At 38.4% G+C, this 24,448-nt stretch overlaps 1 protein-coding gene across 1 annotated transcript in view; it reads right to left on the minus strand.

Annotated features, from left to right (window-relative positions):
• Positions 1–24,026, minus strand: part of LOC114651128 (protein FAM124A) — a 65,129-nt gene extending 41,103 nt beyond the window's left edge. Inside the window, exons 1-2 of the mRNA XM_051926257.1 lie at positions 23,882–24,026; positions 3,131–3,162 (exon numbers count right to left, since the gene is read on the minus strand). Coding sequence (XP_051782217.1) covers positions 3,131–3,162; positions 23,882–23,985 — 136 coding nt within the window. The 5' untranslated portion in view covers positions 23,986–24,026. The remainder of the gene's footprint in view (positions 1–3,130; positions 3,163–23,881) is intronic.
• Between the last annotated feature and the right edge of the window lie 422 nt (positions 24,027–24,448).

Below are 24,448 nucleotides of genomic sequence, written 5' to 3' on the forward strand. Positions count from 1 at the left end.
CAGCAGCAACTTGGTCCCTGTGATTCTTCATTACAATTAGTCAATAACTCCAAGTATTACATTTACAAAGTATTTAAGGCAAACAAATTTAGGTAAGTCGTTTTGGTAATGTCACACAGTTTACAGAGCTGCATGTCTCAATAAAATGGCCTCTAACATAAGCACTCACTGCAATCCTGAAAACTAGAATATCTTAAAAAGTTAAGGACAAGCAAATGAAAAAGTCCTATAGTTTGTGGCAATCTTGTTAAAAAAGAATAACCTGTGGCTAGAAGAAGGCTGTATTATTTAATGGAGTAATCTTCTGACAAGCCTGTCTATTTTACAGACACTGCTGACCTCACGTGCCTGCAGTAAATGGCAGCACATTCACAGAATATACAACGTCTGCAGTTATATATTAGAATAGGACTTTCTTAAGCTAATAGTGTTCATTTCTGCATGCCCTATTTACTGTAAACTAATTGAATTGGTGCAATAAAGCTGTCTACACATCTGCAAATACTAACAGCTCTTTTTGCCTTATGTTTCACAAGAAATACAATCTAAGTGACTAGCAGAGAACTGCAAAGTGCAGCTACACAGCACAAAAGTGGAAAGCCAGGGCTGTGCAGAAGAAACAAACCCCAATAGTTCCTATTTCTGATTTTAGCTTCCTGTGCTATAGTTAGGCTAATGCCTTTTCCTAAACAAAGATTAGTGATCTAATAGAAAACATAATCCCCACATTGTGATCAAACCTCACAGCCGCAAGAAGGTTGCAGAGCTCAAGTTGCTGTTTTCAGCTCTGCTTAGATAGCTCATTCACATTTATAATGCTTCATACTTGGAAAGTTAAAAATACAGGAAACTGTCTGTAGACATTAGAAACAGGAAACAAAAGAAACATCAATGCAGGACACACAGACAAAAAAGTAATATCGGGGCATAGTGCCCTTGTGATGATTCCCCACAACCGGTATCATCCCAAGGCAACTACAAATACTAAAAATGGTGTGGTCATTATCTTTAGGAAACACACAGAGGTTGTTGTTAAAATATCATCAGATGTCATGATTTCTGGGTTTGGGTAATGTAATTATACAGTACATTTTTTCCTAGGAACCACATTATTATTGTATTGTATTTAGATTTCAGCTAAAGCCATTCTGGACATATTGCACGCATGCTGTTTATTGTTGCCATGATTACTGTTGGTCATGTAATCACTAACCATGATGTGTGATGTCGTCTCAGCATGCCTATATAAGATGCTATGTGTGTTTAGCCTACATTCAAGTATTTGAGTAACAAACTTTACTACTTTCTTGTAATATTTGCCTGTTGAGGTTTTGGCCCTTCTACATCTGTTTTGGTCACCTTCTGGCCATTTTTAAACTGTCCTTTTCAGGACAAATGTCTGTTTTGTTCATCCAGGCTTTTCATCACCTGTTAGGAATTGTTTATTTCAAACTGACCTGGTCTGTCTGATGGACTGTCTTAACCACGTCTCGGTAACAACAAAGTACTCACTTGTTACCACCTATCTCTCTCTCCTGCCAATGGTTTGATAGTTTAATCCTTGGCTCATATTTCTTTATTTGATTTTTTAGGTGTTTTTAAAATATTAATTTGTTATTAAACACATATTTGTTGTTGGTTTTGTGAATATTATTTTATTATTTTATATTATTATATGAAATATGTTATTATTATGGTTTCAGTTTTCTTCCGTGTCCTGTGTTTCTCTTGCTCAAGGAAGTGGGTCTTCCCACTGTTGCAGTTGAGGGACTGCCCCCACCCCATTTAAGGGATTAGCATGGTGTATGCTGGCAGCTGTATCATTAGTTATTTGTTATGTGTCTCAAATTGGATTTCTTTTTGATTCATATATACTTGTTTTTGATTTTTCTGGTTTTGACCTCTCTGTTCTTACTTTTGTTTTTTATTTTAGATTTTTGATTTGGATTTTGTTTGCTTTGGGTAGTTTTTTGAGGCTTCATTTTTGTTTTTTTGAAATTAATTTTTGTTCGACTGGGCTGTCTAATGGCTCTGATGATCGATATACGCCTGTCAGACTTCCATAGCCCACATGTTCCTCAAAAGGCCTCTTCTTCACAATAAGGAATCTTACACTGCCACATAGCAGCCTGAACTCTATGTAACCACTGGTCCACCATCCATACTGTCACACTCTCTTCGAGAACAAAATTGGCCACTTCTGTCACTTCCTTTTTTGCCTGCCTACCAATATCCTGAGGTGTTCACTGCAGGTTTGTAGCCTGGGTCATTCTCAGTGTGTTGCTCTCTGTCCCTAAAAGTTCTCCTTGTCAGAGACATACTTTTTATACAGTTTGCATGTTTATCCATGGTTTCACACATTTTGTTGGTTTTGTCCCATTTTATGCAAGTTTTTATATTTTATTTTGATTATGTGACTTTTGTGAATATGTACATTTCCATGTTCAAAGTCATTTTTGTGTAGCAATAGGGACCATTTGTTGTAGCAGTGGTGCTCATTACAATCATATGAATACCAAGCAGTGTGATGTTGTCAGCTTGTGCCTATTTAAAGCAGTGGTTAAGCTCATTACTCTCCAAGTTTGTCGGCAAAGTACCTCCCAGTACGTTTTGTTTATTTAGATATTTTTTGATTATGCCCTCTCTTTTTTCTGCTTCATCTTCTGGTTTCTGCACTGGCTTTTAGTACTTTGGTCTCTATTTAGGATTCCTAGTTATTGATTTTTGGCCCATCTTTCTGGTTCTTATTTTCTGATTTTCTCATTCCAATTCTGATTATAACACTCATCACCAGAAATAATAAGAGCTGTAACCCATAGCTGACTCCTACTTTGCCACACCAGTACATAAATACCTCTCCTTTTGCCAAGACATTTTGTGTGAAATTCTCCTCTGCTCAGTTGATCGCAGTGATGCAACTGGCAACTGTTTGTCAGCTGAGTATGTCATCAAAAAATGGACATTGATAGAAAGACTGTTAATAATAAGAAAACAACAAAAAAGAGACTGAGATTAAAGTCAGCTTTCTTAAAAAGAAAAGAACATCCTGTGTGCCAGATGCTACATGGTAAAGTTTAACAGTATTAAGCAAATCAAGGGAGTATAGGATAGAAACATAAAGCCTACTTACTGCCAGCAGAAGACATGGGGCTACAATCAGACCTGCAGTAATGAAAGAGAAAAAAATTAACAGGCAGATTTTAGTAGTTATTAAAAAGAATTAAAACAAATACACAAACTGCCAACACAGTACACAAACATAAGTCCTACAATTTACTGAGACTAGTGTAACTGATCATATGTATACACAACTACATATCGCTTACCTAAGAATATAATGTATTATTACTATGTGTATATAAGGGATGCTCCAATCAGGTTTTTTAAGGCCAATACTGATCACTGATCTCATGTCATTTGATCGGATGATTCCAATTTTTTTTTCCTTTATCCATTTAAAAAACTTTTTACACTAAGCTCCTGCATAAACAGATACATAAAACCATTTGTCCTATATTAAAGTGTATTTTTATAATTAAACTATACACCACATGTGTTAGCTGTTCATTTTCTATTAACAAAATTAAATTTTGAAGGCTTATCGTTCAGTGACAATATAAATACTAAAATTATACAGTTTCCTTAAAATACATACAAATAAAATATTTACAAAAATATTCATAATACATGTGGCATAACACAAAATCAAATGAAATAATAAGAGAAGTATACAGTAAAATGCAGCTCACTGAAGAGCCTGTACTGCACAATTAAATTAAAAGGTATACAATAAAAATAGATATAAAATGTTAAAAGGTGCAGAAATTGATATAATATTTGTTAAATATTAAGTAATAGTTAAAAAATATAAATAATAGATGACTATTTTTACAGTTTTGAGGAATGAGAGACAAGATAAACAATAGTTATTTTTGTTGCTTGGGAAATAAATCTCTTTTTTAGTCTTTCTGTTCTTGATTTGAGGTCTTGAGATCTTAACTATTTAAACCGGCTGTAGAAAGGGCGAGAGGATTCTTTCATGATCTTGGCTACCTTGGTAGTGCACCTGTTTGTATAGGTCCTGTAGGAATGGCATTGATATCTCTGTGATGTTCTCAGCCAAGTGCACCATTCTGCAGCGCTTTTAACAGCCAAGTGATAGGAGGTCTTCAAGACTTTTCTAACACTCTGAATTTCTTCCGTTATTTGAGATGATACAGACATTGTCTTCTCTTTCTCACCAGAATGTCTGTGTGTGTGAACCATTTGATATTAAAGAATCTTTTTTTTCTGTTGATCAGTGTCAAAAAAGCAAAGTTTAATCCTCTGTGGTCTATGGTTCAATGTTGTATGAGAATAAAATGTGAAAACATCCAAGGAGGTGACCTGTAATATCTCATATTTCTTTTGACAGAAAGCACCTAGATGATCCAAACCTTTTAGGAGAGTGTTATATGAATAGATGGGTCCCATTGTACCTGTTGTAAAGAAAACAGCCTTCCAGAGTCTGAGCATCACACCACCAAAACAAAACTGGTAGTATAATGATGTGGGGAGGTGTTGCTTCCTCAGGACCTGGATGATATGGCATACATCAAGGAAACATGAATTCTACTCTGTATAAGAAAATTTTTAAGGGAATATTATGGTGGTAGCAGAGGCTGAGCTGAAGTTGTTACACAGCTAGTTAATGCACCAAGACAGTAATCCAAAACAAAATAAGTCCACATCAGTGTAACTGAAAAGAAACAACATTAAAGATTAGGACTGGCCTAATCAAAAGAAATGAAGGTTGGGAGTATGTCACCACACGACAAATCACCTGAGTGGAGTGAGACCCAAGTGCAGCGGGTGACATCTCAGCTCCACACTGGAACAGTGTGAGGTTTTTTTTTACGGTGGCTGGAATGCCAATCCTGCGACTAACCCCCAAGTTTTCCCTGCAAGTTGGAGGACCTGCCTGCAGGGTTGGGTGCAGATTAATGTCATACCCAAGACGAAGCAACTGCAGGTTAAGGGCCTGGCTCAAGGGCCCAATGGAGTACAGTCACTTCTGGTGTTTACGGAATTCAAACCGGAAACATTCTTATTGCCATCGCAGATCCCCATCCTCAAAGCTACCACTCCGCACTTATTCAAAGTACCAATCTAAGCCCAAAAGAGATGCTGTGGTAGTTCATGCTTCAAACCTTACCTATGTGTCCAAATTAAAGCAGTTCTGCAAGCAAGAAAAGCCTTCTCCACAGCAGTGTAAGAGACTGACATTTCATTGCATGACAGGTATGGTTGTAGTCATTTTTAGAAATATGTTTACAGGTGGCACAGCCAATTATTGAGTACAAGTGGTGCCAATAAGCTTGGGATAGGTTTGTTCATTCAACAAATGACATAACTAAAAATATGTTATTTGTTCAATCAGGTGCCCTTAACCTAATAATAGATTTGTCTGTAGACGTGCAATGACAGAAGCTTCCAGGAAGCAGGAGAATACTTTTTTCACAACATTATGCCCTAAATCACGAGATAAATTTCATATAAAATATGGCTTTCACATCAAAGATATTTTCATTTTAATATATAGCATGTTTCAATGAGAGGGAACTTAAATTGGAAATCACAAGATGGCTGGTTCAAATCACTTCTGTAGCTGTAAGTATATAATTCAATGTTATGCCATTTATTTTATATTAAACAATTTCAGAGGTTTTCCATCATGAAATGCCTTATATAGGCTGAAGACTGATTGCACTTGAAGAATTTTTTCCATCCATCCATCCATCCATCCTCTTCCGCTTATCCGAGGTCGGGTCGCGGGGGCAGCAGCTTGAGCAGAGATGCCCAGACTTCCCTCTCCCTGGCCACTACTTCTAGCTCTTCCGGGGGAATCCCAAGGCGTTCCCAGGCCAGCCGGGAGACATAGTCCCTCCAGCGTGTCCTGGGTCTTCCCCGGGGCCTCCTCCCGGTTGGACGTGCCTAGAACACCTCACCAGGGAGGCGTCCAGGAGGCATCCTAATCAGATGCCCGAGCCACCTCATCTGACTTCTCTCGATGCGGAGGAGCAGCGGCTCTACTCTGAGCCCCTCCCAGATGACTGAGCTTCTCATCCTATCTTTAAGGGAGAGCCCAGACACCCTGCGGAGAAAACTCATTTCAGCCGCTTGTATTCGCGATCTCATTCTTTCGGTCACTACCCATAGCTCATGACCATAGGTGAGGGTAGGAACATAGATCGACTGGTAAATTGAGAGCTTTGCCTTATGGCTCAGCTCCTTTTTCACCACGACAGACCGATGCAGAGCCCGCATCACTGCGGACGCCGCACCGATCCGCCTGTCGATCTCACGCTCCATTCTTCCCTCACTCGTGAACAAGACTCCGAGATACTTGAACTCCTCCACTTGGGGCAGGATCTCGCTCCCAACCCTGAGAGGGCACTCCACCCTTTTCCGGCTGAGGACCATGGTCTCGGATTTGCAGGTGCTGATTCCCATCCCAGCCGCTTCACACTCGGCTGCGAACTGATCCAGAGAGAGCTGAAGATCACTGCCTGATGAAGCAAACAGGACAACATCATCTGCAAAAAGCAGTGACCCAATCCTGAGTCCACCAAGCCGGACCCCCTCAACACCCTGGCTGCGCCTAGAAATTCTGTCCATAAAAGTTAAGAACAGAATCGGTGACAAAGGGCAGCCCTGGCGGAGTCCAACTCTCACTGGAAACGAGTTCGACTTACTGCCGGCAATGCGGACCAAGCTCTGACACCGATCGTACAGGGACCGAACAGCTCTTATCAGGGGGTCCGGTACCCCATACTCTCGGAGCACCCCCCACAGGATTCCCCGAGGGCCACGGTCGAACGCCTTTTCCAAGTCCACAAAACACATGTAGACTGGTTGGGTGAACTCCCATGCACCCTCCAGAACCCTGCTAAAGGTGTAGAGCTGGTCCACTGTTCCGCGACTAGGACGAAAACCACACTGTTCCTCCTGAATCCGAGGTTCAACTATCCGACGGACCCTCCTCTCCAGAACCCCCGAATAGACTTTTCCAGGGAGGCTGAGGAGTGTGATCCCTCTGTAGTTGGAACACACCCTCCGGTCCCCCTTCTTAAAGAGGGGGACCACCACCCCAGTCTGCCAATCCAGAGGCACTGTCCCTGATGTCCATGCGATGTTGCAGAGACGTGTCAACCAAGATAGCCCTACAACATCCAGAGCCTTGAGGAACTCTGGGCGTATCTCATCCACCCCCGGGGCCCTGCCACCAAGGAGTTTTTTGACCACCTCGGTGACCTCAGTCCCAGAGATGGGGGAGCCCACCTCCGAGTCCCCAGGCTCTGCTTCCTCATTGGAAGGCATGTTAGAGGGATTGAGGAGGTCTTCGAAGTACTCCCCCCACCGACCCACAACGTCCCGAGTCGAGGTCAGCAGCGCACCATCCCTACCATACACAGTGTTGACACTGCATGAAGAATTTTTTGTAATGTGAAAACTTTGACATAACGATTGATGCCATGAGAGGATTATTGCAGTTAGAGAGGACTGTACTGTCTGCCCATACCTATAATCCAAATTAAAGCAATCCATTGTGAAAAACCGCTGCATACTTACACATTACTCAGAACGGCTTCTGCTGAGGTTGGCTTTCTGTGAGACTAGAATGAAGTTACTAGATTTAGGTTTATGCTTAAATAAATAGTATCCTTCCCCAAAGCACTGCCCTTGCATACAGTCTTGTATACTGCTAAAACATTTACAAAGAAAGGGACCAGGCTTTCTCTAAACCTAAACTGAACTAAGAAGGTTTTAGCATAATGGAATGATGGATGGAAGGAATCAAAACTTTGAAGTGAGACTGCTCGTTTTATGCTGCAAACTAAAATTGTGTCAGACAAGTTAAAAGCATAAGAACATAAAATGTTTCACAAACAAGAGGCAATCATTCAGTCAATCAAGATAATAGCTAAACTAATCCAGCAACTTATAACAATTACTATAGTAAATTCATGTAGACAAAGTAACATTTCCTGGGCAACAACTAGGTTGTGCTTCTGGCTGCCAAAGCAATTTCCATTTATTCTCTGCTTGCAAGATGGCATGCAATCAAGAATTACCTAAAGACAAGGAATGACATTCTTGTTCATCAGTAGAAGCAGCTAGCTAAGCAGACACTACTGCATTTCTTATTGGTATAGCAGATACGGCCTTCTATGATTCCTGTATTAATGTTTTTATTTTGGGCATTGGACATATGAAAATTAAACTAGGCTTAGGAAATTACTCAATAAATGAAAGAGATATCTCCGTTCATTAACATTTAACACAATATATTGTGTCTGGTAACGGACAGTATATGGTAGAATAAGGTCCATTTCAGTGATTTTAGAATTTGTCATCAAAGAATATTTTTGATTACTGTACTGTACCCAAGCAGTTTCTTGATGCCAGCTACCTAACAAAAGCAGAATTCTGGTCTGAACTGACACTTTTTACAAATTTGTGAGAGTGAGTTGTGGCACTGTAATTTGTCTTCACTGCAGGACTAAGGACACTCTTCTATTTGTGACAATTCTGGTTTATTTTTAAACCAGCACAAAGGATTGTATATTGCTGGCCCTTGGGGATTTAATAGATGGTTGACATTATTTGTAGAAAGCCTTTTTAGAAATAACCTGACAGAAGATATTTTTTCAAATTTGATTTTATAACTGCAATATTTATCAATGTTTCCTGAACAAGGCATTCTGCCAGCTGAAAATGAATATGACATCTCCCTCCAGTACCCTGGTCTGTATTATCAATCACTTTTCATGTTTAATCACTTTAGGGACAAGTTGAAAATTATAATTAAGTACTGTATGTTACAAAAACAGTGAAGTGGAAAAAAATAATGTCAGATTCAGAAATGTAATCTAGGAGTCTTCACACAGCCACATTCATACCTGCATTGAGATCTATAAACACATACTGTATCCACCCCAATTGAAAGACTGGAGTCCTACTCAGATTATTATTTAGAGTTATATAGGTCAGTTCTAAAGAAAACCAATAGATACAATAGGATGATGATTACAAAATAAGCAAATAATACTGAAGACAATCTCTGTCCACGTTTTGCATTGCCTTCCAATAAAATACAGACCTTTATTTAGTGCATTAACTAGCAACAGATGGAAATATGTTTTTCTTTAACGATCTTCATTTCTGTTACTCTACAGTCTCTTTTTGACCCATAATATATAAAAATCACACCAAAGTAAGGTCAACCACAAGAGTGCGATGTGTGGCATCATGAGGTATAAAGGTCGGCATCAGACATTTCCTGGCTTCTCCGAGTTTTTGGATATTTTAACTTTTCTTTGTGCTTAAACTTGTTTTCTTTCTTAGTTAGTTTCATACTGTGTATTTTTAGATGCAGCTAACAAAGAAATTCTTCTTTTTAACAAGCTAAAAGAATTAAGAAGTACATACACTGGTCCTGAATTACAAGTGTGATGAGTCTGAGACCTTGTTCAATGACTTGTAGTGGCAAAGCTGAACAGTTGGCATTTTGACATTATTCAATTGTTTTGTCCACTAACACTGTAATAAATCAAAATGAAACTGAATTTAGCCAGGTCCACCTTAAGTCTATTCAGGGTTACACAGAATCATCCATTCATTCTTCCATTATCAGTCATACCCATTTTCTAACTGTATTATCTAGTTCAGGGTTGTGGAGAGTTAATGCCTATAGTGGTGGAACTTTATATGCGGCAGAAACCACATTTGACACAATGTTGCAGATATGGGGCCAATTTAATGATATCATGTAATATAATATGCAGTGAGAATTTTCTCCATGAAACAATAAATCAGAGGGATTTCGACATATATTTTGGAAACAATGATATGATAATCATCCATCCATCCATTATCCAACCCACTATATCCTAACTACAGGGTCACGGGGTCTGCTGGAGCCAATCCCAGCCAACACAGGGCGCAAGGCGGGAAACATACCCCGGGCAGGGCGCCAGCCCACCGCAGATGATAATCATTAATTATTTAATTTATCTTAGATGTGCATATACTAAATGTATTGGCATTTCACTTTTAGTAATTGATCATTAACAATAATACTAATACTTCTTCAAAATTAAGAATGGCGATTATCTTACAACATTATCTTTTTTTAATATTTTATTTTCAAAAACCAGAACAATGCAATAGCATTGTATTAATCAAACAAGTTATAATAACATACTAGAACTGTTTATTTCAAATTAAATACAATAAAAGCAAATGAAAAATAGTAAACAAAAGAAACAAAAGCAATATTAAATTCAACTCCCACCATAAGAATGAGAAACAGAATAGAGACACAGGTAAAAAGAAACGATAAAACAATTAATAACATAAGTCAACTGCAGGCCCAGCATACTTATTCTAAAATAATATTAACAAATTCTTGCCATGTTTAAAGAAAGGTTTTGGACATATCCTTTACATTTTTTCTAATTTGAGATAATATAGCACATTGCTTACCCACTTAGTTATAGAAGGTTGGGTTAGGATTCTTTCAGTTAAGTGAGGTAATTCTGCATGCCACTAGTGGGCATGAGGTCACTGGAAAGGGGTGTGTGGCGCTCCTGATATTTATGCAAAAGGACGAAGGTTCAAGTCTTTAGAGTCTAGGTGCTTCATGTCTTGCTAAATGGTTGCGAGATATGGACGCTATCCATTGACCTAAGACAAAGACTTGACTCCTTTGGTACTGTGTCTTTTCGGAGAATCCTTGGGTACCACTGGTTTGACTTTGTGTCGAATGAGCAGTCGCTCATGGAGCCCTGAATGAGGCACATGACCTGCATTGTGAGGGAACGTTGGTTACAGCACTACAGCCATGTGGCATCATTCCCAGAGGGTGATCTGGCTCGCAAGATCCTCATTGTTGAGGACCCAAGAGGCTGGACCAGGTCAAGGGGACACCCATGTAACACCTGGCTGAGACAGGTAGAGGGTCATTTTCGGAGAGTGGGACTGGACCGCATGTCTGCTTTGGGGGTTGCCAACCAGGATCCTGAGCTGTTTTTTTGGTGGTGTGTGCGGCAACACGCTGTACCAGTTGATGCTCCCCAACCTGACCTGACCTGGTCAGATGAAGGCATAAACAATTTCATAATGCAATAGTATATTACTGCTGTGGTGGACTGGCACCCTGCCCAGGGTTTGTTTCCTGCCTTGCTGGACTGGCTCCAGCAGACCCCCGTGACCCTGTAGTTAGGATATAGCGGGTTGGATAATGGATGGATGGAATAATATATTACTGTTTTTTTCCTTTTTTTGTAGTGCATTATTTTTCTTCCCTTTTCTTTGATACCTTCACAATTACTTAGTACATGCTGTTAGCTATACCCAGCTCTAACAATGTTTGTGGAGCGTGGAGGAAAAAAAAATATCTGTTGCTCTGTTCTGTAATAGAAAAGATACCTCTGTATGAGCAAGTATATTCTATATTGGGTCATGTTTTCCCAAAATGATTACAGAAACATATTACCCGATGTTGTGAAGAAAAAAACTAGCTGTTAGAAAATATCAGATAATTCGTAATTCATCATGGGTTTAGTGAAATGTGTGAGTACACTTTGGTTCCATGATTGACTGAAAAATGTGTTGTAAAAAAATGCTTGTTTATGAAAGCAACAAAATAGATACACAGCTAATAAAATGTCTCATTATTTGAAACATTATTTTCATCCTTAGTTTGACTGTAATTATCCTTCACATATTTTCATATCCCTTTTACCATACCATCATGTCTGATGTCACTCTATTTCAGTCCCTTTTCTGGATAACTGATGACTACTGAAAAGTTAAAATACTGTTATATATCCAAAGTAACATAAAATGATACAGTAATATGTTGTTTTTGCAAAAATAATAATATAGAAACACACAGAAAAAGGAAAAGATCTGTTTATAGAAAATGCTTGGTAGATTATGGAAGGAGGTGTCTGTGTGAACATAAAAAAACATGAAGTTGTCAATGACAAAGGGAAAGGCAATGCATAGCAGAACCAAAAATGTCTGGGGAAGGTAAAAAAGGTCGCAATTTTAAACAAAGCATGTGGAAAATTTGTCAAGAGAACAGGAAAAGCATGCAACACAGCAAGGGTGAGGAACTCAAGCAAAAATTCAAACAATGTGTCTGCAAGTCCATATCATGCAGAAAGGCCAAAGCCAATGTGATATGGCTGAAGCAGCACAGGTGGCAAATGAGTTCAAGTTGCTAAGTCATGATTATTGAAGAAGAAATAGGATATAAGAAAGAGTTTTACAAGATGTTTATTTCAGCAAAACACAAGGGAAGGTAATTTATTTGGGTATTGAGGAGTATAGCTTATGTGTGCATGATTAGTTCAGTGCATAATTTATTCTTCCATACATAACCAACACCACTCTCACAGACAGCAATCATTCCATGTTTCCTGTGAACACTATGAACAGCTTCCGCACATAATATGGTTGAGGAAGGCTGGACAGGGCACTAGTTCATTGCAGAAAACATGTGTATGAAACATGAAAGTTGATTATATATGCTTACTTGGATGTTACCTTTGAGAAACAATTTGTGATCTTTTATTCTTCTGCCAGCACTTGCAGCTGTAATCATTAGGACTCCTGCCTCTCATGAATAGTTAAGTGAAGTGTTCAGATATCTTTTATATATCATGTTCTGATATTATTCAAAGTGCTTTTCATATTTATACTTCCTAGTCCATTGATATAAACTATCTACATCAGTTCTACAAGTGCAGGGCTCCCACAGCAATTTTTCCAAACCTGACATTATGTGCATTAGATGTTCAAACATTTTTATAAATGTACCCACAGGGCTGTGGCCATCTTTGTAATAATACCAATGGGACCACAGATAAAAAACACACTGTGTACATATTACCACAGTGCCTTGAAATGTTTTGAAATACCGTAATATGTCATTACTCTGGAAAATGATTTTTCTCCAATACAGTCACATGCCATTAAAAGTGGTCACATGCCTGCTCTCTTTGTTCTTGTACAACCCCATTTCCAAAAACAAACAGGGACAGGATGTAAATAAAAATAGTGATTTGTAAATACTCCTTTACCCATATTTAATTGAAAACAGTACAAAGGCAATATCTGTAAAGTTTAAACTACTACATTTTATTTATTTTGGTAAATAAACAATCATTATGAATGTGAAACCTACAACAAGTTCCAAAAGAGTTGGGACAGTAGTGTGTTTACCAACTGTGTTACAATACCTTTCCTTTTAATAAAATTCAATAATCATTAAATTGTTCATTAAACAATTCAGTTTGGAACTGAAGACACCAATTGTTGTAATGCTGAAAATATTTCTTGTACATTCTTGCTTGATGCAGTACTTCAGCTGCTCAACAGGCCTGGGCCTCCTTTGGCATATTTTGTGCTTCATATTGCACCAGATAGATAGATAGATAGATAGATAGATAGATAGATAGATAGATAGATAGATAGATAGATAGATAGATAGATAGATAGATAGATAGATAGATAGATAGATAGATAGATAGATAGATAGATAGATAGATAGATAGATAGATAGATAGATACTTTATTAATCCCAAGGGGAAATTCACATTAGCATCAACATTCACATCACCACATTAGCTCAATACTGTGAAGTCATATTGTTGTAATATAAGCTGAATGTGGCATGGCAATGTCTCTGAAAAAGATGTGTAGATGGCAGAATAAGTTGCTCCAAAATACCTATATACCCTTTAGCATTAAAGGTGACTTCATAAGTTTAACAAGCCATGGACATACGGATGGGAACTGGCACACCATAAAATGACAGAAGCTGGTTTTTGATCTTGGTTGTTGATAACACAGGAGGATCCTTATCCTTTTTGGTGGGGAGGATGCAGTGTTTATTTTCTCCAAAATTAAGTTGAAAGGTGGACTTGTCAGACCACAGCACACATTTCCACTTTGATTCAGTCCATCTTAGACAAGGTTTAGCTCAAAAAAGTCACTAGAATTTCCGGATGTTGAATGATGTATGACTTGTGCTTTCATTAGTAATAGTTTTATTTTGTAGATGTGGTGACAAACTGTTTTTACTGACTATGGTTTTCTAAGTACCCCCAAGCCCCTGTGTTACATTCATTACAGAAGAATGTTACTTTTTTATGCAGTTCTGTGCCCTTTACGCACACTAATTTCACATTATTTTTTTTATCTTTTAATGATGTTACGCACTGTAGATTGTGAAATCTCTAAATTCTTTGCAATCACACATTAAGAGCTGTTGTTTCTAAATTGTCAATTATTTGCTCACAAAGTTTAGCACACAATGATAAGCCTCAACCCATCCTTGCGTGTAAATGTCAGAGCCTTTCAGGGATGCTTCTTTTATACACAATCATGATAGCATCACCTGTTACCTAATGTTTGTTCAAAACAGGATTTTTTAACACATTCTAAAGGTACATAATGGCCTGTCCCAACTTTTGTGGAATATTGGAATTAGAATTAGCTTATATGTACAATTTTATTTTAGTTTTGAGAGGTAAAAATATTACATGTCTTCTCTTTGCACCGTTTTCAATTAAATATGAGTAAAAGAGCATTTATGAATCTCTGCGTTACATTTTTATTTTATTGGTCTGACAAATGGCACTCAGCATTGCAGGATCATCATATATACTTGAATCACAGCAAAATCACAATTTATAATATAAAGAAAAGCACAAAGCATGTAAAGTCAACACTAGTTCAAATCAATACCAGATAAATAAGTGATTTATTATTTAGTAGCCACTGAAACACTGCACGGAGACATTTTTCAACAAAAACCTGAATATAGTAACTTTTTTGATCATAACTCATGCAGGTTGCTTGTTTCTTTAATCACTGAGCAGCTAAAGCAGTTACTGCAACTCAAAGAGATACATAATCAGGGAATTAAGCTTAGAATATAAGCAAGTATAGTGTTACATTAGGCTTTTAATACATTGACAGATTATTGAAGTTACTATGAAATCATTTTTAGATTCTCCTGAAACAATATAGAACAGATCAGTCTAATTTTAGATGAAAACAAAATTTATATCCATCTATTTTGCCTAAACAAAAATGAGTCCAATAACTGAAACAACAATCAATTTTCAGTCATTTTGTTAGCCTATGTTACATACATGTCAAATGTTCACTAAAATTACTAGTTCTTCTCAACATTTTGGCATATTTCAAGTTTAGGTTTAATGAACATGTTTATCACACTTATTTTAATGTCCAGTTTATTATCAAATGCTAGGAAATGGAGCTGACACATAAGCAGAATGGTCACAGCCCTAGGTATCTTGGATATGAATTATGTATCTCCTGTATGGTTACACCGATAATGATGCTGCGGACTACAGAGTCCTGTGACTATACTCAAATAACAATTCATACAACCAAATGAAATTTACCAAAACCAAAATTCAACGCCCACCCAAAAGAAATAGAGGAGAGCCAGCCAACAAAGCAAATATTTGAAAGCAGCAAGGAAGGAAGAGTCTCCTTTTCCCCGATATAGAAGGATATTCTAAAATGTTACTGATTAGATCCTGCCATATTTTTAAAAAGGTTTGAAAAGATCCTCAATGTCAAATAGTATAGGACATCAGTTACCTACTGACTTAAAAGTGGTGGTGTGGGATTCTCCCAGTTGAGCAAGGTAAGTCTACATGCTAGTAGTGAAGTAAAGACAATTAGTTAGTCCTTCGTCACTTTAAGCCTGTCTGGGAATACATCAAACACGGCTGTTAATAGGTTAGCAGTGATTGTGATAGGCATTCAAAGATTTTTGTTCAAAATAATCTTAATTCGTTACATGCCCAAAATATGAGGTTGAAGTTAGTTTGCTTTAATCTTGCTCTGGAAACATTCTGGATAGTTTTAATCGAGATAAATGCGCTTGTTAGAAGATTATAATTTGACTAATTGAGTGCTTTGCACAAATGGAGCTAGACTGTATTCTGTGCATGGCTGCCTTCCACTCCTTTTGTGAAATACTAAGTGAAAGATCCTTTCCCCATTGTACCCTGGGATTTTTGAACGGAAGGATCTTTAAAATGTTTTTATAAATTGTCGAGATGCTATCTGATTCTTCAAGACTGATCAATATTTCTTCTGAAATAGAAATAGGTAGAAGGTGAGGAAAATTGGGCAGGTTCCGTTTAGCAAAGTTTCTAGCTTGAAACTACTGGAAACATTGTGTTGGTGAGAAGTTAAATTTAATTCTTAATTGCACGTAGGATGCAAAAACATTATCTATGTACAAGTCTCTATATGTTTTAATCTCAGACATTTTCCAAACCTTAAATATTATGCATATTTGTGAAGATGAAAAAGAGTGGTTGTCATATATTGTCTTAAAGTGCTTCCTACATTGGTTCCATATTCTGAGTGAATGAAGGGCAATTGGATTATTAGTGTATTGGAGATAGTTTGTATTTACTGGAGCATGGAGCAGGGAATATAAAGAACTACAGTGATCCCTCGCTATATCGCGCTTCGCCTTTCGCGGCTTCACTCCATCGCGGATTTTATATGTAAGCATATTTAAATATATATTGCGGATTTTTTGCTGGTTCGCGGATTTCTGCGGACAATGGGTCTTTTAATTTCTGGTACATGCTTCCTCAGTTGGTTTGCCCAGTTGATTTCATACAAGGGACGCTATTGGCAGATGGCTGAGAAGCTAGATTGCTTACTTTTCTCTCTCTCTTGCGCTGACTATCTGTGATCCTGACGTATGGGGATTGAGCAGGGGGGCTGTTCACACACCTAGACGATACGGACGCTCGTCTAAAAATGTTGAAAGATTATCTTCACGTTGCTATCTTTTGTGCAGCTGCTTCCTGAAACGATATGCTGCACAGTGCTTCGCATACTTAAAAGCTCGAAGGGCACGTATTGATTTTTGACTGAAAAACAAACACTGTCTCTCTCTCTCTCTCTCTCTGCTCCTGACGGAGGGGGTGTGAGCTGCCGCCTTCAACAGCTTTGTGCCGCGGTGCTTCGCATACTTAAAAGCCTATTGATTTGTTTGCTTTCTCTGTCTTTATGACAGTCACTGCTCCTGACGCACACTCCTTTGAAGAGGAAGATATGTTTGCATTCTTTTAATTGTGAGACAGAACTGTCATCTCTGTCTTGTCATGGAGCACAGTTTAAACTTTTGAAAAAGAGACAAATGTTTGTTTGCAGTGTTTGAATAACGTTCCTGTCTCTCTATAACCTCCTGTGTTTCTGCGCAAATCTGTGACCCAAGCATGACAATATAAAAATAACCATATAAACATATGGTTTCTACTTCGCGGATTTTCTTATTTCGCGGATGGCTCTGGAACGCAACCCCCGCGATGGAGGAGGGATTACTGTACTGCAAGATTTTAATTCTATTGTAGAATGCTTGTGTATGTTTGTTAATTTGTGTCTTTATGTCTTTATGGGGGGCGGCACGGTGGCGCAGTGGGTAGCGCTGCTGCCTCGCAGTTAGGAGACCTGGGGACCCGGGTTCGCTTCCCGGGTCCTCCCTGCGTGGAGTTTGCATGTTCTCCCCGTGTCTGCGTGGGTTTCCTGCGGGCGCTCCGGTTTCCTCCCACAGTCCAAAGACATGCTGGTTAGGTGGATTGGTGATTCTAAATTGGCCGTAGTGTGTGCTTGGTGTGTGGGTGTGTTTGTGTGTGTCCTGCGGTGGGTTGGCATCCTGCCCGGGATTGATTCCTGCCTTGTGCCCTGTGTTGGCTGGGATTGGCTCCAGCCAATCTGTGTTTGGATTCAGCAGGTTGGAAAATGGATGGATGGATGTCTTTACGGGGGTGACACAGTGGCGCAGTGGGTAGCGTTGCTGCCTCGCAGTTAGGAGACCTGGTTTCGCTTCCCGGGTCCTCCCTGTGTGGAGTTTGCATGTTCTCCCCGTGTCTGCGTGGGTTTCCTCCGAGTACTCCGGTTTCCTCACACAGTACAAAGACATGCAGGTTAGGTACATTGGCGATTCTAAATTGTCCCTAGTGTGTGTTTGGTGTGTGGGTGTGTGTGTGCGCACCCTGCGGTGGGCTAGCGCCCTGCCCGGGGTTTGTTTCCTGCCTTGCGCCCTGTATTGGCGGGGATTGGCTCCAGCAGACCCCCGTGACCCTGTAGTTAGGATATAGCGGGTTGGATAATGGATGGATGGATGTCTTTATGGTCTTCAGGTCTTTATGGCCTGTATATTTGCTGCCCAGTAATAAAAATGAAAGTTGGGTAGTGCCACACCCTTTTCTGCTTCACATCATGGTAGAGTTGCCCTTTGACTGCATTAATGTTTCAAATTCCAAATAAATTAAGTTATGATTGAATTTAATTTCTTAAAAAAAGATTTGCTAATATATTTGGGATGGTCTGAAATAGAAAAAGAAGCTTGGGAAGGACGTTCATCTTAACATCTTAACAGGACCGTCTATTCACATCTTGTTTAATTTTTTCCATGCAGATAGCAAATTTTTATTGAAAAACAGCATTATATTTACTTGTGATATTTACCTCTAGATATTTAAACTGATCTGCTAAGATAAATGGGAAGGTGTCCAGTCTAATATTGTGTGCTAGAGAGTTTACTGGAAAAAACACACTTTTATTTAAATTAATTTTGAGCCCAGATATCTTTTGAAAATCTGCTAGTGCTTTTAGGACTGTTGGAACAGAATTTTGTGGGTCTGATATATACAGTATATAATACCATATCATCTGCATATATTGATATTTTCTGTTCAAGTCCTTTTCTGAAAGTCCCCTTCATCTTTGATGCATTTCCAAAGTAAACACCCAATGGCTCAATGGCGACTGCAAAGAGCAATAGTGATAGGGGACATCCAATGTTGTTGATACGAACTGAGGCTCTGGATTAGTATTGAGTAGTTATGCACAAATGTTTAGGCTGAACCCAAATGTGTGCAATGTGGTGAACAGGTAAACCCATTCAACCATGTCAAATGCTTTTTCTGCATCCAAAGATAGCAGAATGACACTGCTTTCTATTACTGACTTTGCCAGTTGCCTTATGCAGGCGTAATAATAATTCATTACATTTATATAGCGCTTTTCTCAGTACTTAAATAGAGCTTTACCAGAATTTACCAGAAGCTCCAAGGTTCAAAGTAAAAGAACTTCATGAGCTTTTTTTTTCTGTGAATATCTCTTATTTTTCTTCTGTTTAATCCTTCCTCCTCCTCAGTATTGGAATGCTTTAATAGCTATCAGCAGAGACAGAATAAAATTAAGTGCTTTTTAAGAAACAGGCTACTAATCTTTAATTCCTGCGGTTGTCAGGTTTAATATTAACAAAGGCTAGCTACTCCATGTGCTGCAAATGCTTCTGTATAAACCTAAATGGTCATATGTTGCTCTGTATTTGTTGAACATGAGGCAAATAGTTTGAAAGTCTACAATATGATCATGAACTAACAAGAATGAAGAGTGTTTTCCAATATGTACAGTCACCTTAAACTCTCACCTTCACTGTCTGAGTACTGAAATACATGCCCAACAGGTTATTAGAACCATTTAATCACACAAGGTCAATGTTCGTATAATGGAAGACTGTGGCTAAAAGATATATAGTTAAACATTGAGAATATCAAGACATCCTTACATCTTTCCAGCTATATAAAAGTGATGTGATGTGATCTGCTTCTAAGAGCACCAATATAAAACTGCACTACATCAATATTAAAGTGTACTATTCTCTTCTATGACAGCAAAAGAACCTTGGCAGGATAACAAAAAAAGATATGTGCTTATACAGTACATGTGAAGCCCAAATATGTGTTCCAATAATATAAATGAATGGATTATCAAACCATTTTCTGGAAATATAACCAAAGCCACAATAGCACTTATTGACATGTTCCAATACAGAATAACATTTTCATAGAGTCACTGGTGTCACTTGCTGTCGCGGTATGGTATGACCCTCTTGTAGCCCCAAACCTACAATGAATTAAGCATACAATGTCAGATAAAGTAGATTAAGCAGTGTACATTAAAGAATGGGTGTTAAATGTACCATCCTTTAGTGCCCCGAGACTTAAGGAAACTAAATTGTAACAAAAACCCTTTAAATTGAGACAATCTTGGTCCTGCATTTACTATGCACTACACACTTTAACTCACAATAAATTATAATACATATTTTCAATTATTTTCTATTAGATTGCAGATTTATCAGTGCTCATCAATAATATCAATATACTGGTAATTCGTTGCTAGACAGAAATTACACACAAGTAAGTATTCTGAACATATAACAGTATTAACCTCTGGACCTTCATATTGTCATATTCAATGGTTTCATGCTATAAACTGTATTTGTAACTCGGCAAAATGAATAAAGGGGTAACAAATTTCCATCTGTATCTGAATTCAAAAGTTTTTATGTTTTTTAACACATTGAAAGCCACATTTGTTTTGAACAGGTTAACATAGCAAAAGAGTTGAAAATTTACTTTAGACCCACTGAAAACTGTATAGTACATCATGAATCTGGGTAAAATAGTACCAAAAACAGACTATAGTATATTGTGGGCAAATGGCAAGGATTGCCTTTTCTGGGTATATGATAACATCTGACAGCTCCTTAGAATAAAGAGGATAAAGATGTAAGTAAGGGATCATTGCAGAAACTAGAAGTCAAAAGCAGTCCAGCAGAATCCAGCCTTAATCAAAGAAGGCAGAAAGATTGTCTTAGCTCATAAGTAGACGGACAAGGGGATGATCTGTGAGCCGGTGATTAAGTTCTAGGAGCAAGTAAAAATAAACACACAACCTCACTATTCAGTCATCCAACAAATGAGCAGCTCTTTAGGCCAAAGCACATGCCAGATTGGAATATTCTGCAAGGCTTGTGTCCAGACCACGGTCTAGCAGTTGACTCAGTGTAAAAATGGCAGTATAGTAGTCTGACTTACACTTGAATGCACTATCAAGCTTTTGAGAATTACACCTTTCCTGATACAATCTGTATTCCAGGGTTTTTAAACACCACACTTGACCTTAATTCTTGCTATAGGTAATTAACCCATTTTCCTATTTTCATTTATAATTATTATTATTTGGGTTGGCACAATGCTGCCTTGCAGTAGGGAGACCAATGTTAGCATCCCAGGTCTTCTGTATGTGGAGTTTGCATGTTCTGCCTGTGTCTGCATGGTTTTCCTTCTACAGTATGCAGACATGCAGAATAGGTGGATTGGCAAAGCTAAACTGGCCATGGTGTGTGCGTGCATGTGTGTGTGTTCAGCCTGCAACAGGATGGTGCAATGTCCGGTGACTTTTCCTGCCGTGGGTCCTATGTTTGCTGGGTTAGGCTCCAGCTCCCCCATTACCCTACTCAGGATTAAGCCAGCTTCAAAAATGGTATGGTATGGTATTATTTTTGGCTATTTAGTTGTCAACTTTGTCCATAGTGACTTTACAAGTTCAGGTTACAGCTGTTTTCAGGTATTTGCTTCAGTTAGAGTACAAACAAGTTAATTGATTTGTTCAGGGTCACACTGTGGAGCAAAACTTAAAACTGTAATGGCATCTGCCTACTAGTTTAAGACCCAGTGTCCTAAACGTAAACGTTAGGTAAACTTTAACATTATACAAAGTTATTGTCTGTTATACCTGCATTTTTATCACTCTTTAATTTATTGTTTTTTATCAGTATGCTGCTGCTGCTGCAGTATGTGAATTTCCCCTTGGGATTAATAAAGTATCTATCTATCTATCTATCTATCTATCTATCTATCTATCTATCTATCTATCTATCTATCTATCTATCTATCTATCTATCTATCTATCTATCTATCTAACCACTACAACATTCTTCCAACGTACTGTAATAACTTTATTAATCAGCCTATTCTACAAATAAACACTTTCCTTTCATTATATACATTCAAAGAACAAAAACTAGGAAAGTGCCCTGAATAAGGCACAGCTAAAGTATGATTTATTTTTTAATATTTTTATTTAGTATTTTGGTTAACTTTTTATTTAAATATCGTGTACTGTATTGTTTGTTAGTATTTTACAATCCTGGACTGCAAAAGAAGGAGGCGAACATGAGAATCATAGTTTTAACTGGTAAAGAGTATATATTCTCAGACCTCTTTAATCCAACCTAGGGTCACTGTGGCTCCTAAGTCTATTTTAGCAGTATCAGATGCAAATCAGAAAATAGCCCTAAAAACAGGTTAGCAGTTCATTATGTGGCACACTTATGCATAGACCTATGCTCATGTTGGGTTAATACACCAGCACGTCTTTGGGTATGTGGGAGAACAACTACTGTAGCTGGAGGAAAACCTGTGCAGACAAGGGGAGAACATGCATGACCAGAATTTGAACTTAGGATGCCAGACCTGTGCGGCAGCAGCACAAACCACATTTAAAATACACCAAGCTGCCATTTGACACCTACTGTTTTCTGCAAGACAAAATACAGAAAAAGTGTATAGTACATAGTTAAATATTAATACTCTAATTTAACTCTAATTTACACAGTAAAAACAAATTTTAAATTTAAGAATGAATGATCTTAAAGATAAAGACCATCGCCATACAATGTATACATATACTGTATACATAACAATAACATGAAAAAGAGTTCAATAAATGATAGAAAAATGAAGACAGAATGGAACATGGAAATCACAATCAAAAGATACATTCCACCGTTAAATTAAACCATTTAAACCGGAAAACTTCTTCATAGTTTCATAAGACTGGAAACTGTGTTTGAATCCCTGCCAGTTGTCTATATGAAGTATATGCATTCTACCTAAGTCTGTGAGGTTCTCTTTTTTTACTCCTACATCCCAGAAACATGCAATTAGTTTGGCTGGTGACCCTGAACTGTCTCTGCATTAGTGTGTGTGGGTTTGTGTGTGACTGTGTCCTGTGATGACTGGCTGGTACCTTGTCCTCAATTGTATCCTGTCTTACACCCAATGCTGCCAGGATAGGCTCCAGCTGACTCAGCCTGAGCTGCATTAAGTAGGTTGCTGAAATGGACGTTCCAAGCATTAGTTTATACAAGTTTGCAAGACTACAAGACTCAACTGATGAGAGGGACTTGGTGCATAATATGCACATTGCAATCAAGTGCAATGCCCATTGCCAGTGCCTTAATGTTTTATGGGTATTCACTTTGAAACTTTATTTGCAAGAAGTGTTCAGAGTAGCACTCAGGTATCAGTCAAGTAGAGGCTTTGTGACAATAAACTCAAATGCTTAACTAGATAAATGGGCTGAAATGTAGGATAAATACGTAATGCTATTTGTAATATGTCAGTTGCTGTGTATACTTATTGAATGATGATTATTATTATTATTATTATTATTTCAGTAGCATCTGACTAGTATCTGTATATGATGTATCACAAATATATTATATCAAATGTGTACTCCATTGAATGGTCACAGATAATGTGAAGAATGTTATAGTTTTAGATGCTGGCAGTAGTGTCGCATCCTATCATGAAGGAGCAGATAAAGCGCGATCCGAGGGTGACAGTGCTTCCAGTCCGCAAATACTACGGCCCAACAGCGTGGAAGAGTCTCAACTATCACCTTCGCGAGTGTCGCTCTAGGCGCCAGCAGCACTTGGCACTCACACGTACAATGGGAGTTAAATCTGCTCTCTCGGGGCATTGAGGGCCTTGCACGCCAGGCAGAGAAAATCCCCCGGCGACCCGTTTCCGAACAGAGCTTGTGTGTCACCGGAGTCGCGAGTCGCCAGTAGCAGTTGTCTAACAAAAACGGGAAAAGTCGAACGGGCACGCTCACTCACCCGCCGGTTTCAGCTCCCGAGTCCGCGCATTCATCTTCAGTTGAGTTCTTTTCCATGCTAAAGGACAGAATGCTGCCTTGATGTCTATTGCACTCCGCAGGCATCTCACTGTGTGCACGTGTGTGATTGTGTGTGTGTGTGTGTGTGTGTGAGAGAGAGAGAGAGAGAGAGAGAGACGGGGGTTTGGGGGATGGAAGCACTGTCGCTAGTCTCGTCGTAGCTGTCAAGGGAAGTCTGTTCTTCTAAATATATTTCTCGTTTAAGGTGTTCAATTCCATGTTCTGTCTTTTGGATTATGTACATTCTCATTTGTTTTGAACGTATGAACTAGAGCGATTCAAATACCTATACAGTTGATGTGTAAGTGTATTATATATTAATAATATGTTATACTTTTTGTCAAAAACACCCTGTTTACATGGACTGGCAACTCAATATTGTGCCAGTGTAAGTATACTGTCGCTATGTTGAGTGTGCCATGGACTGCTGCTTCATTAGACTAGCTCATGCACTAACCAAGTGATGCAGGTATAAAGGTTAGAAAATCAAGAAATAAATTGTCTTATG

This window comes from Erpetoichthys calabaricus, chromosome 4, assembly GCF_900747795.2.
Source record: "Erpetoichthys calabaricus chromosome 4, fErpCal1.3, whole genome shotgun sequence".
NCBI lineage: Eukaryota > Metazoa > Chordata > Cladistia > Polypteriformes > Polypteridae > Erpetoichthys > Erpetoichthys calabaricus.